The sequence below is a fragment of the Anarhichas minor genome, unplaced genomic scaffold (assembly GCF_050575085.1).
Source record: "Anarhichas minor isolate MPS153535 unplaced genomic scaffold, ASM5057508v1 ptg000136l, whole genome shotgun sequence".
Lineage (NCBI taxonomy): Eukaryota > Metazoa > Chordata > Actinopteri > Perciformes > Anarhichadidae > Anarhichas > Anarhichas minor.
In genome coordinates this window covers 19,796,903-19,815,000 of record NW_027466582.1, presented here as the reverse complement: position 1 = coordinate 19,815,000, position 18,098 = coordinate 19,796,903, and the positions used below count along the sequence as shown (strand labels likewise).

The 18,098-nt window shown below is 41.3% G+C and overlaps 1 protein-coding gene across 1 annotated transcript in view; it reads right to left on the bottom strand.

Annotated features, from left to right (window-relative positions):
• tdrd6a (tudor domain containing 6a) overlaps window positions 1-10,619 on the bottom strand; it is a 16,648-nt gene extending 6,029 nt beyond the window's left edge. The window contains exons 1-15 of the mRNA XM_076084736.1: window positions 5,594-10,619; window positions 5,372-5,451; window positions 5,175-5,255; window positions 5,030-5,072; window positions 4,680-4,759; window positions 4,454-4,508; window positions 3,998-4,065; window positions 3,446-3,911; window positions 3,198-3,271; window positions 2,745-2,796; window positions 2,380-2,474; window positions 1,779-1,833; window positions 1,579-1,631; window positions 1,421-1,481; window positions 1,165-1,232 (exon numbers count right to left, since the gene is read on the bottom strand). Coding sequence (XP_075940851.1) covers window positions 1,165-1,232; window positions 1,421-1,481; window positions 1,579-1,631; window positions 1,779-1,833; window positions 2,380-2,474; window positions 2,745-2,796; window positions 3,198-3,271; window positions 3,446-3,911; window positions 3,998-4,065; window positions 4,454-4,508; window positions 4,680-4,759; window positions 5,030-5,072; window positions 5,175-5,255; window positions 5,372-5,451; window positions 5,594-10,583 — 6,321 coding nt within the window. The 5' untranslated portion in view covers window positions 10,584-10,619. The remainder of the gene's footprint in view (window positions 1-1,164; window positions 1,233-1,420; window positions 1,482-1,578; window positions 1,632-1,778; window positions 1,834-2,379; window positions 2,475-2,744; window positions 2,797-3,197; window positions 3,272-3,445; window positions 3,912-3,997; window positions 4,066-4,453; window positions 4,509-4,679; window positions 4,760-5,029; window positions 5,073-5,174; window positions 5,256-5,371; window positions 5,452-5,593) is intronic.
• Window positions 10,620-18,098: the final 7,479 nt, after the last annotated feature.

The following is an 18,098-nucleotide window of genomic DNA, read 5'->3' as shown; positions in this document are numbered from 1 at the left end:
GGTATGAACCTCTGCTTTAATGAAACAGAGTCACGGCTACATTCAGCCACAATAACTGGAAGATCTCGGCCTAATAGGCTCTCCATGTTTTGTGAGACCAGGATTTGGTGTTTACATGCGCAACACATAACCAGTGTATTCCAATAACCCAGATGTGGTTATAGTGATTTCAACATTCCATCTCTTCATTCTTGACTCTGTCAAACATTTTGGATTCAGTATTCTGCAATGCATTACTCAAGTATATCAATGTACTATATAGTTGAAACAGTGCTTTAGTGCTTCTGAATGCTCAGGGGGGCAGTGAGGTGGGGAAAACGCCTTGTGCTGGTTAATATCTGTTAAACATCTGCTGCACTGCTGGCCATGTAAGCCTTATGTGTTTCTGTTATGAGCCACTTGAGGTCCTACACCGCCAACAAAGTGCACTGTGTACTGTCAACACATTACAAATCCCCCTCATAAGCTTTGTTGCCCGATTAACACCAATGTCAGCGAGTCTTCAGCTCCATAATGCCCATGATGAACACCACTATGAGCACCAGGCAAAGGGTCAACACTTGAAGTATCAAAGTTACCAACCGTGTGGACTTCTGGAGCTTGTTGTGGTGAAACCATGTGCAATAGTGAAACTCACTACAGAGGAGATATACATTACTAAAACGTTACGCTCCTACAGAAAAACCTGTGGAACCAACATTAGCAAAGGACGTTAGCATATTATTGACTGGCGTTAGCACTTCTATGCTACGCTAGCTACCAACGGTATACTGAATGTGTACACATGCTGGCTTCTGTGAATAAAGAGCTATCCATCTTTACAGGAACAGTGGTGATCCTTCATTCTCTGGTGACGTGGTGGTTCACTTTAACTTCAGCTTCCATCTTTATCTTTTTAACCTTTTCACTGCTGAATCACTTTGACATCCTGGATATATCCCAACTCATATTGTAGACCCTTCTGTCTGCTTCTCTCTGAAATCACTTTTTTCTTTTTCTAAAAACGACATAATATGTATTCAGGGAGTGCAGTTAGTGACAGTGTAGGCTCCATGGTAACATAGCTCAGACAGCTTGATGGAGTAGCAGAGGGGGGCGGGGCTTAGCTAAGGGTCATTACCCCACCAAAAGGCTGCATCTTTTCCCCTGAATGCAAACAGTTACCTCTCTAGGACTGGGGGGTGTGTGCACCAGCTGCTCAGTCTCCTCCCTGGCATCTTCTTGATGTGGACCTGAAATAAATAAGATGTTTAATAAGGCTTACAATCTAGCAGAGTATAGTCTGTGGTCAAACCTGCATGTCCTATCAATATCAGTGTTAACATTTACAAAAACAATGGAGTGGCCTTAATATGTGTCTGAAAATGAATTTACACTTAAATCACAATGCATGGGTGTATGTGCTCATCGAGTGTGATACCTCTGCAGACTGTCTGACAGATCTCTCCGACCAGACAGGTCACCTCTTCATTCAGCTCACTCTGAAAAGCAATAAAGACAGCATGCACTTATCACTACTGTGATGTTTTGGCGTTTCATTCTCGACACATCCAACTTGTATTGATTGATCTCCATTACCAAATCTGGACAGCGGACTGCGTACTCTTGTGGCTTTGTGTCGGATGGCAGAGCTGCAAACACAGAGGCAGGTTACACAAAGATCCTGTGTCTCAATGTAATAAAATAGACCATAAAGAATACAGACAGATCCAAGAAGAAGAGCAATGTGTTCGCTTCATCATTCCATTCTGACATATGAACAATAAACAGCAACAAACCAAAAAGGTGATCTCCGTGAAGAGCCGAGGTCTCGTCTTCAGTCACAGAGTTATTCTAAAACAGAACACCAATAACTGTCATCCAGAGCAGCTTCATGAAAAAAATCCTCAAAGCTAATCGGACGGTATTCATAGAGATGACACTGTAACAGTTTTTCCTTCCTGATACCAATTCCGATATCTGTATTTGCGTATCGGCACCTGCCCAATCAGTGCTGAGCATGTGCAAGTCAGAGATGAGAAGGAAGCCAGATGGCTCACTCGTTCGCTACTTCAAAGTCAATGTTGGAAGTCGCTACTGAGTGAGCCATCTCTCTTCTTTCTCATCTCTGTTAAGAGTTCCACGTGTGCAGGATGTACGGATCGAGTGACAAGTGTTGTTCATGTGTAGCGTAAATGAGATGATAAATGATATAACGTGATATATCAGATCGGTGCATAGACTCACAGAATCTCCGATACCCGATCCAGCATTTTAGGCTGTATCGGAGGCATTTCTAAAACTGGTATCAGAACAACAGTATTTATGCTGATAATCAATATTGTTTCAAACTGCTTTGAAAATGATTATCATTTGACATAAAATGTGGTTCTACCCTACCTTGTTATGCATGGCCTCATCCTGCAGGGACAAGTCTCCTATTTCCTGCTCTGAAGGAGCTTCTGTGAAGACAATCACATCAGACTCCATATCTACTGCACATCAACACACTGTACGTACTTTAAGAACACAACAGGACATAAAGAGGGACCAAGAAGACCAATCGATCTAGTGGTAGTAACCAGTCAAGTTCTGATAAAAGGGATTGTGTATTATCCTCTTATGTAAGAGGATAATACACAATCCCTTTTATCAGAACGTGACTCTTTTTAACTAAAACCTCATATTCAAGCACACTACGCCTGCGGTATCTATTCTTGGCCATCTTAGAGTGTATTATACATATTATATGAGCGATGACTCACCAGTTAATCGTTGTGGAAGCTCCCTACGTGGACGTTGTGATTCATGTTGGACCTAAAATGTAGGAAATGCAGCGATTTTAATGGAAACACAATTCCACACATAGATTAACAGTACTGATGAAGCTTATATTCCTGCCTTCTCCATATTCACTTGCTGTCTTGATCATTTCAGTGTAATGCACATTTCCACTGCACCACCTCTGTCAGTATAGTTATGTCATACTCAGTCTCTCTTCTTTAACTAAAATGAAGTTTTCATTCACCAATTCATTCCCGTCCCATTCTTTTTTGTTTTTTAAGCTAGAGTGAAAGCAACTCAATACTTCCAGCAGATTTTTCACATTTAACAAGTTCAAGCCTTCCAGTTATTAGAAAAGTGGAAAACTTAAATGAAGAAGTAGCCAAGTAGTCAGTGGCTCATCAGCTAGAGCTGAGTGTAACATGTGGGCTTACCTCTGCTGATGCACTGCTGAGACGATCCTCTCTTGCTCTGGTGGTTTGCCAGTCATCACTTGGCTCGTTTGGGTCTGCAGTGCAGGGAAGAACAGTTGAATCATTAAAAACACAGCACATCCTGAGGAATGATGCTGCATCCACTGACAACTTCTGCAAAGCAGGGCTGTGACAAGTTTTATGATGATCACACTGCATGCCTGGCACATCGTTTCCCTGTTCCTTCAGGAGCCACTGAAGTCTGATACCTGTGGAGACATCCGTCAAACAGGTCGCCTCCTCCACAGAACTGGTCGCCTCCTCCACAGAACTGGTCGCCTCCTCCACAGAACTGGTCGCCTCCTCCAAAGAACTGGTCGCCTCTTCCACAGAACTGGTCGCCTCCTCCACAGAACTGGTCGCCTCTTCAAAAGAACTGGTCGCCTCTTCAAAAGAACTGGTCGCCTCTTCAAAAGAACTGGTCGCCTCTTCAAAAGAACTGGTCGCCTCTTCAAAAGAACTGGTCGCCTCCTCAAAAGAGCAGCTCGCCTCCTCAAAAGAGCAGCTCGCCTCCTCAAAAGAACAGCTCGCCTCCTCAAAAGAACAGCTCGCCTCCTCAAAAGAACAGCTCGCCTCCTCAAAAGAACAGCTCGCCTCCTCAAAAGAACAGCTCGCCTCCTCAAAAGAACAGCTCGCCTCCTCAAAAGAACAGCTCGCCTCCTCAACCCCGTCAACCTGAGCAGCAATAAAGGCAAAATTCAGATGTCAGATGTGAAAACTTTTAGTTTGATTAAAAAGTTCTGCAGATTCAAATCCTTCACCTTCACTTGGGAGGGAGCTGTGCAGGTCTGTGTCACAATGGCTGCTGTGTCCAAGTCGGCTGGCAGGGCTGCAGATACAAAGACAAATTCTTTAGATTAGGGATGGACCGATCGGATACCAATACCTGGGCTTTGGGTATTGGCTGATAACAAGTATAAATACATTACCAGTGTTTAATTAATAAATTGTTTGCCTCACCGTTTGGAAGAGACTGGTATCATTCTTTTATGCGTAAGACAATCATCATTTTACTGGCACAACTGACTGAGATGTAAATGATTTACATGGTTTGATTAGTCCCCCCAAATAGGGCTCATGTTTGCCTTTCTCCATTCGTAGTGCACATTAAGTATGCACACACAGATGCCAAATCAAAACGAATGGAGAAGGCTGAAAGGCATTTAAATCAACAATTTAACTTGGCAAACAAATATTCAGAGATGATGTCATCAAACCTGAATTTCCATCCTTGTGATGAGCCACGGTCTCTTCTGCGGTCATGAAGTCATTCTAAAAACAACAGATTATCCATCACTGAACGGCACACTATGTCAATGATGTCCTGTAAAATGGTCATTAACTTGGTCACACGTACACACTATAAGAATTTACTCTGCACAAGAACAACAAAAAGTACAGGGAAAAAACTCCATCCAAAATACTGCTTTTCCATAACATTACCTCAACATGTGCAGTGACACATGGCAGCTCCTCCTTTGGGGCACCATCTCCAATGTCAATCTCCTGCGCTGTAGGAACATCTATGTAGATGATCACAATCAAAATACAGTACGTTCAGAACACACCGTATTATAGACTACACTTATTTTAGTTATCCAAATGTATCTCCACAAGCAATTTCTAGAGTTTCAAACAAAGATGCACTGTCTGTCTTTTCTTCCTAATTACCTAAAGCCAAAGTGTAAGTTATGTTGTAAGCTAATGTGATAGCTTGCCTTAAAAATGTATAATTTCAAAACCTAAGCCTACACTGTATGAGTGTTTCATGGAAATATGAAGGAATCCCTCACCAAACGCAGGAAGCACACCGCAGGGCAGCACCTCAGTCTGACTCTACAAGATGACAAAACGCACCAATAAAACCAATAGAAGAGGAACAAGAAGCAGTTTTGTATTAAGTAAGCTGTGTGTAGCGATACATAAAACATCACGTACCCGTTCTAAGTCTTTAGAAATGTGATCATGTGTCTCAAGCTGATCAACGGTCTCCTTGAGCCAAAGTACTTCACGGGAAACCTTTAGAACACAACACCCAATTAGATTCCATCAAGTCTATTTAGCCATTTGTGCTCAAGTCAGCGGTATAAACAACTTCACACCTACTATCTGCAAGTCATTGTCACACAACTTACCATTTTCACTGTAGTCGTACTGGTTAGAGAAGTGTCCCCTCCCATGGTAACCTTGCTGTAATCTCTATTCTCAGTCAGATCTGGAAATGCAAATGTTACACATTTATTTTCCACATTAACATGATTTCCATATACTAATTTACTTTTATTTGATAGGCAGGAATGAACCATATTGTTTACTAATCAGAAACAAAAGATAAAAGAAGAAATGAATGTGTTTACCAGAGCAACTCATGATGTCAAAGCTGCTTTCCATGCTGTAGGTAGGACCCTCTCCTGGCAGAGACTCCAACTCATCTATGGCCTCTGTCTGGTTCTCATCCAATGGAGAGTTGAAGTCATCTGGCTTAATGTCCATTACCGAGAAAGCCTCCTCTTCAGCTGCTTTGTCAGTTTCCACCGCACTCTTGTCACAGCTCAAGGTCAAAATATCTTGGGGCCCTTTGTTATGGATTTGAGGTAACCTAGTTTCATCTATGCCACTATCACATGGCAAAATATCTGCATGGGGGTCAACAAGCTTGCCAGTGCTCTGCTCTTCACTCTGGTCTCTCTGAGGACAAATGCAGGCATCAGCAATATCCATGTCTTGGTCTTTGGCATAGTCTAGTTGATCGTCGCGTGGTGCCGTCTCTTTCACAGTTGAGTCACACTGCAGTGGGGTTTGGTATGAAGTGGTCAGTCCAACAGCACCAAGTTGGTTTTCCTTCGTAGAGCTCTTCCACCAGGTTTTCAGTGCCTCATTTATCACTTGACCTTCACATTCCATCTGCACAAGGCATTTGATTTTTCCTGCTTCTCTTGCTACTCTGGCGACAGTCAGCTGTAACACTTTGTCTACTGTAAGCACTGACAACTCATCTACTGCACCGCTGTCCCAGGATCCATGTGAAGCATCAAAGCCTTCAAGCTCGCACAAGAATGCCTGTGGAGGAGTTTCCATTAGGGCAGGGGGCATTTCCCTCACATCAGTAAAGTTGACTTGGGTCTTGTTCCCATAGTCCACAAAGAGAACTGACAGCTCATCTCCATCTCTGTCAATGACCTCTGCACGGTACCAAAAAGCATCTGAAAAGAGAGCAATACATGGGCTGCCAGGGGAGATGGAGCCTGTGTCAATGTGCTTGTGATCAGCTGCATCCAACAATTTTGAGACACTTGATGTAATCTTCTCAAGGTTCTCTGAGTCCGAGGGCTGACACCAAAAGGTCTGAGCATCATTTATAGCTGTGATGTAGACCTCTAACTTTTGTCCCTCTAAAAACTCTTCTTGGTGGTAACATTGAGAGGAGTTCAGTGGTGATTTCTCTGAGTTCTCTGGCACGTTCTGCCAGATCTGGGTAGGCTGTTTCTTGACTTGGACAAGCTCCTCCGAGGCAATTTCAGAACCATCAGTTGAGCAAGTAGGAGGGACTTTACACATGACATTCACACCACTGTCTTCAAGACTGACTTCCCACACAGATCCTGACTGCCTGACAAAGTGGCACTTGAGCACCTTGTCTCCACTACCACCTATGTCTTCCGTGAACGCTGACACCACTTCTGGGTTAAGCACTTCCTTTTTTCCAAGACCAGCAGCCTCGCTCAGCATACAGTGTGTGCTGTAGATAGGAAGCTGCAAGATAGACTTCTGGAGTCTGCCAATTTTGGAAATTGGCATCATTGCTGTGTTTCCGAAATCAACAAATTCCACAAGAGCCATAGTTTTGCCGTGGACTTCTCTTACAACTGCTCGGTACCACGAGGAATCATCTGCGAACTCCGCTTGAACAAGGTCACCTGGATGTAGGTCTTTGACGACGTTGGTTTGGGGGGTGGATTGGGGATCATTTAGCTTCTCCACAAGGGAGAATAATTCATCCTCCTCTCTGACTAGTTGCACATAGAAACTCAAAGGGCTGTTGCAGTGCGAGACATAAACATCTGCTTTCATATCCGATGTGATAGATTTTGACGGTAGGTCAGCAAGTTCAGGAAATTTTTCCACAACGCTTTCCTTCAGAGATTCAGTGCTAGGTGATGTGGATTTGATTAGCTGTTTAGTTTCTGTGGAAAGACATCCTTTTCTGGGATTGAGATGGGCATCTGCCGGCTCAGAGCCATTTCCTGTACTACTTGGTGTGCTTCTACATGACTGTCTTTTGTGTGGCGGTATGTAGAACTCAAATGGAGCAGGTCTCATTTTCCGGCCATTTTCAGAAACATAGTGCAAAGGCTTTGGTGCAGACTGCAGATTCATATCGGCATTCCTCATTTGACCTGCTGGTTTTGGGGTGGACGCATTTTTATTGATGGTTTGAGTGCGATCTTCCATTTCTGCAGCTTGTTTTGTGACAACTTTTGGAGTCTTTTGTGAACAACTTGCTGAAGCCTCGAGTGCTCTCCGACTCTGGTTGACAACATTCTCTGTGTGCTTCTCAGTTTGAAACTTCTTCTTGATCTTCGAATTGACCTGTGTGTTTCCGTGATACAGCTCAACCTGCAGTTTCCCATCAGGTTCTCGGGCCACTACTAGTGCTCGAAATTTACATTCTGTTGCACTTGTCTCAAACCAGCAGTTCATCTCAGTGGGAACATTGGCAGGGACATCAGAGAGACTACACACAACTGCTTGCACAGGCACAGACATGATGTCATTAGCCTCTCTGGGAACTGGAAGCAAGTCAGACTTTTCCACCTCAATAGTGTCACCATAATCCACAAAGTGAACCAGAATCGCTGGCTTTGTGGCCCTGATCTGTCCCCTGTACCAGTGCCCATCGGTGTATTTTGCAAAGCACAAAGTTCCAAAGACAGTTGGGAGCTTTACATTCTCAAGCTGATGACAGATATTTCTCACTTTCATCTCAAGATCTTTTATCTCATCAGTGTTTCTCTCGAGGTGGCAGTAGAACTCATGGACATTGTTCACACATGTCACTGTGACCTGTTCCTCTGTTCCAGTTTTGAGATTGTGTGTTGAGTAGTAGTATGTGTCCAGACGGAAAGATGGCCCAGCAGCTTTCTTGGGAGGTGCACTTTTGACCAGATTGACCATACTGGTGCAGATGCTCTCAAAGGGAGTTTCTATATCCACAACGTTGTAAACAATCTTCTGCTCACTGTACATGACAGCATATATGGTGCACTTCAAAATCCCAAAGTTGGAGGCCTCAGTTTCCACAAAGCTGTGGAACTTTGCTATCGCTTTTTCATTCCACTCATTTATGGCAGACGTGGGGTCAACAGGATTTAGCAGACTGCATCGAAAAGCTTGGCCTTGCAGAGCAAGGAATTGTGGACTGATCCTCCTCAGGTCAGAGACGGAGACTGTTTCTGTCTGGCCATAGTCAACAAATAACACATCCACATCAGGCGTTTCATGTTTGTGAATTACAAGGGCCCTGTACCACATTCTGTTATCAGGGTGGCGAGCGATACAAGTCATTTCCACATTGGGTTGGAACTCACTGCCAGCATAATGAGCCTGTAGGTCATGCATGAGCACTTTCAAGTGCCCTGCATTTTGTACTTGTTGGCACCAGAAGTCATTTGGGGTTTCGATGTAGGACACACTGACATCAATGACACTTCCAATTGCAAACATGTGCTCCTTGAATGTAGGAATTTGTCTTTCATTACCGGCAGGGCCAACTGTGTCTAGGGGCGTCTGGAAAGACATTTCTTTGTTTCTGTATACATGCGAGAGCCTGGCATCTGGGAGTTGTGGCAGAATAGCAGGTTGCGTAGTCATCTTAGTTTTGAGTCGTCGCTGTGTCTCAGCCCTTTCAGCATGGCCAGAGCTCAGTGAGAGGTCTTCAGCTGGCAACTTCACTATTCCTTTCCTTTCTTTTTCCTCTAAAGCCTGTCCAGGAGTTAACATCGGTCTTTGATTTCTTTCTTGTTGAGCTGGATGCTTGCGGCTGGATGCAGTGCTGCGGATGGCATAATCTCCAAGTGTCTTTTCACTCTTCAGAAAACAGCTCTCCTTCGAACCAAACAGTTTGTTAATGTTTGCGTTTTCATCCCCATGGAGCGTGACATAGTGAACACCCTCAGAGATGCTTTGGTACTCGAATTTGGCAATCACTGTCTTGTGCAGAAGAAGTGTCCTGAGATAGTCAATCTGGCTGGTTGTCCATCCAACCCCTTGGTCAGTGACTCCATGGAGGGAACAGTTGTAAGTCACAACGGGCATCCTGAAGAACTCTGCAGCCAGTGGTCTTACATTCTCCATTTGAACAAACTGTTTTGTTCCATAGTCTACGTTTAACACTTCCACCACTTTGTTTGAGCATGCCTGTTGTAGAACAGAGCGGTACCACGTGCCGTCACTTCCTCTTGCAGCGCACGGAAACCCAATCATTTCTGGACTTAAAATGCAATTGGTTGTTCTGCCCTCACAGCACTGTGTGATTTGCCCCGAGAGTTTCTTCAGCTCTTGTGAGAAGACCTTCAACTGGCAAAACATCCGCTGGGGATTCGTCACTTCTGTGACTATGACGGTCTCCACAGTTCCTGCTGACAGCTCTGGGTACATGAAGAGCTCTTTCTTATTCAGTCGCTCACCCGCTCCCATGGAGATCTGCGTCTCTGGACACACCTCCACTCTCCCATGGGACTGCAGTGACATAAGGACAAAGTCCAGGAACACATCTGGAGACAGCTTCCTGGCAATTCCCATCTCACACATTTGTTTTGATATGCAAGGGATGTGCAGGAGAAATGTTCCGTGCACCACAAGTACATCTTGCACATGTGCCTTCACAGACTTCCCAGAGAGAGATTTTAGAAATGCAAGGGCCACTGGAGACCATCTCTTTTCAGGTGAGAGTGGTAACACATTGGCTAGGACACAAAATTCCACTTCGGGTGGCAGGTGGAAGTGGTTCTTCTTGCCCCATGCCAGCTGACTTGTGGTAGTGCTATATGTTCTCCCTTTGTCAAAGAGGAACACACTGTATTTCGAGCCATTTCTTGAGACTATGCGGGACCTGTACCAAGTACCGTCTACTTGAGCCAAGCACTGGTCACCAGGATTTCCTTCAAACATTTGAAATGTGTTTCCAGGAGATTGAATCTCTTTGGCAAGGCACTCATAATCTGCTGTCCTCTCCTCGCTAAATTTCCCCCAGAACTCCACAAGCACACAAAAGGGATGTAAATGGACTCTGCTTATGAAGACTGTTACATCTGAGTATTTTGTAGGTAGTCCTAGGATTGAAGACATTTTGGCAGTTTCATGAATTCCAGCTACCCATGATTTGTCACCACCACTGGACGTTATCTGAAAAAACATACGCACACACACAAAAACATACTAAACAACATTGCCACTCACTCCTAAAATTCTTGTTCCTCTCAATTTTAGCAAACAGATCGCAAGGCTGCCACTTTCACTTTGTATTACCGATTTATCTGCCAATCATCATTTGATCAATACAAAATTTGATTACAATTTCATGAGCCCAAACTGATTTTGTTTTATCCAACCAACATTTCAAAACCTATGGATATTTTGTTTTACCATCACATAAGACAAAAAAGCAGCAATCCTCACAAATGAGAAGGTGTAAGATGGAAATGTTTGATAAAACAATGATACAAGAAAAAAAAGGGAAAGCTTTCAATTAGTTATCTGTTGATCTACTTATTGGTCAGCTCTAACAACAACAGCCTTGTTATAAGAGACATCTAAATTGCTAAGGGTTTAGCCATCACCTTCGCATCAGTGTAAAAAACATAATACTGGAAAAAATGTTTTATGTTTGGTTAATATTTCAATGGGTTACTATTGAACAGGCTGAATCCAGATAAAACTACAGAAGTGAACTAATGTTTACAACCCTCACGTCTTAAAAAGCCCTTTTGCGGACTCTGGTACTTTTCATTTCGATGAAGTCATTGGATGTGCAATTCTATTACCATTAGGGGTGTAACAATACACGTGTTCGAATTGAACCGTTCGGTACGAGGCTTACGGTTCAGTACGCATTACGAACCGAACAATACGTTTGAATAATACTTTTGCATTTGGAAAATGTAGAAGCTTAAATTGTGGGAAATATAATGTTCTTTCGGTGGAGCCACTGCGCTCAACATGGCAACCCACCCAACGTAACAGACAACGTGCTGTCTGACACGCCCACCACGGAATAACATTCTACTCTGGTGAGGCCTGTGTGTTCTGGGAGGCGCGCTGTGCTAAACTAGCTTAGCAGGAAAACCAACAGCACCACACACGCTACAAACTCTCCCCGCAGTGTCTAGGTAGCTGTTCCCTACTGATTCAAACAGGGCTAAAGCAATCACCACGGAGATTGTTATATTTATAGCCGCGGATATGAGACCTACTCTGGAGTGGAAAACCAGGCTGTACGAACATGCTTAATGCTATTGACACTACTCATTCAGGAGCCCATTTCTCCAGACTATAATTCCTGCGTTGTAAAAGAAAACAAAAGCCAAAACAGAGAATCAAATGTCCGAAGCACCCGCTGTCGCTCTGACAACAGATGGCCGGGCGTCACGGGCTACACAAAGCTACCTCACTGTAACGACACAAATAGACCGATGTCATTAATCTAGCGACAGTGCAGCGGATCTCTGGCCTCCTCCAAAGATCAGAGAGTGTGACCTTCTTTCACAGAAGCACAACAGCAGCCCACGTGTTGAAGACAAAACAGGAGTTGCTGCAGCTTCCTGTACACAAATTAATCCATCATTGTTCAAAGTAAAAAAAATAACATACTTTATGATGGCATTTCTGCTTTTCTGCTGTATTGAACCGTGGCGTACCGAACCGTGGCACCACTGTGCCGTATTGAACAGAACCGAAAATGTTGTGAACCCTTACACCCCTAATTAAAATATATACTTTCTGGTATTCTTCTAAAAAGGTGCATCACAAATAAAATAATGTTACACACATCATATAGTAAGAATCTAACCACAAATATTAGAGATTGTTAGATAATCATTTCTGGTCAAGATAATGTTCAGTTTTAGATCCAATCAATGTTTTTTTAAACAGGAAATGTCTGCAGACCATCTCCTCAATAAGCTTACATTGTTCCACGGATCTAAGGCTGTCTTTCCTCGAATGTACTGGGTTAAGTAAAAGGATGAAATACCATCCATTACTGCAAGTCCAGTTAATATTCATACCTGCAAACTCATAAGAGGTGAAAAAGGTGACAAGCACCGAAACCCGGGGGGGGGGGGGGCATGCTCCCCGAGGAGAATTTTATTTTAAATATGAGCTTTAAAATGTAGCATTCTGGTGTACTCTGAGAAGAAAATTAAGTGATAAGACATTTACTTTAAGCAAAAAAACGAATTTATTATTCAGTTATTAATCAGTATTTCAGCTCTATTATTATTAACCTATATTTAGACAAAATCCATTGAGACCGAGGCAGCGTCGGAAATACACGAGGGCAAAGGGCAAAACTGCCCCTAAGAAATATAATTTTGCCCCTAATATCGCTAGGAGAGGGGCAAAAAATGCCCCCATAATTTCCTCTAATAATAATAATGATAATTTAATGAACTTGTCAAAAACATCGTAGCCTATATGACCCGGTTGCCATAGAATGTTGCCATAGAATGTATATGCCATAGATGTTGCGTGTGTGTGAAGAACCGAACGTTCTAAACAAATGGAGCGCTTATTCATCACCTGTGACTGCGGTCAACTCAGCAGACACTTCAATTTTAGTGCACCTATATGCTGAAATTCACGGTAAACGCATTCAAACGGCACAGATCGGGAGCGAGCGAAGGACTTTGAAAGTTAGCAGAAAGATTAACGTGAGACAACATCCGGTTTCTTCAGATGAACATCCGGTTTTCAGAATAATATGCCAACAAAGTATACATATTGCATAATGGAAATTAGATTAAATGAATTATATTCACATTAAGTATAAAACATGCTACCTGCATCTCGTGAGTTAAAGGGAAAATACACCTAAATTGTGGGTAAAGTGTCTTTATTCTTTGATTTGAGGGTTGCTGGAAATGAATAATACCTGACTGACAGTCAATTAAGATATTTTACTAAGTAAAAACTCTGAACTGAATTTGTACCTTCAAATGGCACATTTTTTTAATTTTTAAGGTGCTATAAAAATGATTTTCTCAAAAATTCCACACAATGACTAATGCATAATTTCAGGACAAAAATGGGTAATATCACAATATTTGAGGTGCTACCAAAGTATTTGTCTCAATAATTCCATACAATGACTGATGTATATGTAATCAAAGCATCGTTGATGTAATAATTGTTAATAGTTGTTTAAAAAATTGAATAACAATAAATAACCACAAAGACATAAGAATAAAATTGAATATGATTGTCTGATTTATGTTTGTTTTTTGTTCAAAAAAATCTAAGAAAACACTTTGAATCTGTAGACTACTGCCTAATAGTCTTATTATTGTCATTTGATGACAATTGCTCATATACTGTAAGCCTAAATAAGTATATTTATTATTTTGAACAAAGGTTAAATGTTATTTCACAAGTTTCAAAAAGTGCCCCCAATTTCTTTTTAAATGCCCCTGGATTTCAGTCAGTGGGGGATTGCCCCCTAAAAAATATGTAAATTTCCGACCCTGGACCGAGGTCTCATTTTCAAAAGTTTAAGTCAAATAAAAACAAAGACAGCAAGAGTATCGAGAACCATCGCCTATACAAAATAAAGTGATTAGATTTCATTGAACCATGTTACTGTATGGCTTCATATTAACTTCCACTGTTACTCTAAAGCTGTTAGAATTGCGGCCTATCTTCTATTTGCAATTAATATGCATTCAATCCAGTTCAATTATTTAAATTAAAATGATAATCTACTCTGGCTAAAGTAGCTTATCAAGAGTAAAATAATAGCTGTGATTTAACTGCACGTGGGACTGTTGGGACTGTTAGTACGCTGGCTGTGGTCATTACAGTGAACAGTGTCTGGCAGTGTGATGAGAGGGCATGTGAACCTGCAACCAGATGCGCCGGTGTTCGGGTTTAACGTTAATGAGTGACCGCGTGAACTGAACCGGAACACGGGGGGGCTGCATGTTTCATCACGTTACGTTTTTTCCTCCTAAATCGCGATAATGACGAACGTTAGCAGTCGACAAAGTTCCGCATACAGTATACGTTAACTTAACCCAGCAAGTCTGAACTGTAACGGAACATAACGTAACTTAAACTTTAATGGTGTCTACGGTGTAGACATCTTAACGCTGATTGGCCAAGACTCGACACATCACATGAAAGATGTTTTATTGCGAAGATCACATCACCTTTTCTCACTCCAATCTGAGAAACGCTGCCTGGCCAGTTGGACCACCCCCCTCAAAAAAATACGATTCACGTGGATGATATATTTTGATTCAAAACGGCGAATTTCGACGAAAAGCGACAAGTTTGCAGGTATGAATATTACATCCATAAGTTGTAAGCTCATTAGATGCAAAAACTACATAAGTGTTAATAAAGATCTTACAACTGAGAAAAACATTTTGTGTAAGCAACCACCAAATAAACTCTTTATTCAATCAAACTGTTCACATTAAAAAACGTTCCACCTGGAATGTGTATATATGTATTTAGCCAATTCAATCCATTTCAGCAAATGCTGCCGTATAGTCAAAATACTCACTGCTTTTTGTTGTTTTTAGATGTTCACAGGAGATGACAGTGCTTGCACAAATCTTGCTGAGAGCAGATGCAGTGGGAAATCTGAAAACAGGCCCAAAGCACATGAAAAAAAAACACAGAAACTTACAACACTGCACTTAAATACTGAGTGATGATGAAGATATTCCATTGTACAGGGGTGGGCAACCTTAGGTACACGTGCCAATGGCTTAACCACTGGCACTCTACCAATAAGTGTGCAGAACAGAGTTATTTGAAAATGTTTAAGTGCCCTCTCATCTGCATGCCAAATGATCTCATTCACAGCCATTGGCAGTTGTGCAGTTTTATTTATGGTACATTTTGATTTTTTCCTTTACAGACAGACTTGTGATAAACTGCTTTGAAAGATGAAATAAGATTACTGAATTTCCATCTTCAATAAAGGAGTTTTATCAGTTTCATCAATGGTAATTACTGATGCTATCACTGAAATTTCATTCATCCATTATTTAAACAATACTTTGGCATAACTACTTTAAAATATACATCTCGATAGAGTACTAATAGTACAATAACCAAGTATATGGTGGTTGGTCAAATTGAATATAAATATTACATTTACTTGATCTTACAACTTTAAAATAATGCATATCTTAAACAACTTGCTTGGTCTGATATCTTTTTCTCCCCCAGTCATTGTTTTTACAATTAATGGGAAGAATTTTATCTTATTGGGATGGTAAATAATAAAAGTACAAAAGGTAGATAAAATAAGTGTAAATGTAAAAGTAATATATTATAAAGTAAATAATCTGTTAAAGGTATGGGTGTTTTGCCTAATATTCCTACATACATCTCATCTTTAGAGACACGGCTATAAACTATAATTATATTTCTAATAAAGTTTTCAAATGTAAGTATTCACAATAATAAAAAAAAAAAATTTTGTTAATTCATTTAAATATACCAACACTTTCCCTCACAGTAACGTTAGACTGATATAAATACATTTCTTTATTTTTCGTCCCTGTACAATGACATAAAACAGAGCTATTACCACATATGTACTGTGAAAAAAACACTTGTATATTTGGTTTGTTAGATCTCTGAAGGTCATATCAAGAGGAAAAAAACAGTAACAAATCAATATTTTTACATTTTTCACACCTTCAACATAACTAGCTAGACCACAAGCCTTAACGTTAACTGATACCAATTCACGATAACTGAACGTTCAAACGGTTAATTAGCTGTTAGCTAGCAACCTAATATTACATATTTAGTTTTGAGCTGTTCGTTCCAATCGACGGTAACAGTAAGCTCGCCAATTGGTTCAATTTATTTAAATATACGGAATTTCACCGTAATGTTACCGTAATGTTAGCTACATTAAACTCGTGTCACAAGGGTTATGTTTAATGTTAGCTAACGTTACGCTCAGATAGCTAGCATTGCCCGGGTTAGCAACCGTTGGTAACACACTTCGGCACGGCAACCATTTTAATCAAAACCTAATTGGCAGGTGACGTGAAAGGTGCTAAGCTAATTCAACGCAAAGTGTGGGCAGATTAGCATGCTGATTGATTCTACACATGGAGTTACTTAGCAGTAACTAATAACTCACCCGTGTTATTCAGGAGGTCCCGCCGAGGCTTCCTCAACAGACGATGGTGGTAGCGCCGGTTTACTGAATTAACGTTAACCTCAAAAATACACACACAGCCGCGGAGGCGCCGACGTTAGTCCGAGCGCCTAAATGTGTTTCACAGTTAGCCTCGCTAGCCGCTGTTAGTCGAGCACCAGTTGTTCCGATGTCACCGTTGTCGCTGATGAATTTTTTTTAGCGGAGCCACAAATTCGACAAACTCCACAGCAAACCGGTGTAACGGTAACGGTTAGTCAGTTCAACACTATGCGCGTGCCGAAGACTCGAGATCCTTTCCCCCTCTTTTTTTTTTTTTCATCCGTGACCAACCTTGCCCTTAACCCGGAAATGTTACTCAGTCACACAAGTAAATGCACAAATTGAACTTCTGCTTTTTTCTTACAATCTACTCAGTCAACGCTGCTCGGCACAAGGTGGAACAGAAAGCCTGGCTTTGGTCCTAAGAATGGCAGATCAATAGATTAAACTGGCCGGGCAAGTTTCTGACCAGTAATCTTTTTCATTTGATCATTTTATTGATTTATCTTCATCATTTTATTTACCAGCAGCAGCAGATTAAAGCTGTTCAACACCACCTATAGATATGAGATATTCATCTTAACTTGCCGTAACGTTCTTTCACACTGCAGCTAATGAATATGTCGATCAAGACTGTTCTGTTTAAATGTTTAGCTGTCAACCATCTCAAGAAACTGTTGTGACTATTTGATCCTCTCTGAGTGGGATGAACATTGTCATTCAGAATTTAATTCTTTAATAGTTTTTATTTTCATATACGGACTAAGAAAATACTTCAGTAAATATAAAAAAATGGAGGACACAATGACACAGTATGAAATGCATGTATCAAAAATATAAACTGTGAGTTAGAAATGACTGATATAGTGTCTTTCTCTCTGACACAGAGATTGAACTAGACTATACGGGTTTTTTTCTATATTTCTTAGTAAACAGCAACGAGTCCCGACAGATGTGCGGATGCTTGTGAATGCCAACCAAGCCTTAAAATTAAATGTATGTCTTCCTCTGATTGGTGTAACTCTTGTCAGTGTTGCCTCGGTTATTTCACCAGCACATGAGAGCAAAGGAAACCGGGATAAACATCATTCAAAGTATGTATAATCATCTGTTGAGTCATATTCTGCCGACAGGAGCGGCAGCTTGACCTCAAAGGTTTGACTGAACACAGATTGATTCTTGCCTAAACAATACACTGCACTAATACAAGTACACTGTCAAATGTAATAGCTGTCCACACTTACATTAAATTAGTTAACTTTACTCGGTTATCAAAAATATGACTTCTTACTAGTTTTTACTAAATCACAGTTAATTGCAGGTGGAAAGAAACAATTTACTTATATTGTTTGGAGTTAATTAAGTCTTTAGTATATCAAGCTCTAGAAACACTGGATCCTGCCTCCGCAAACTCC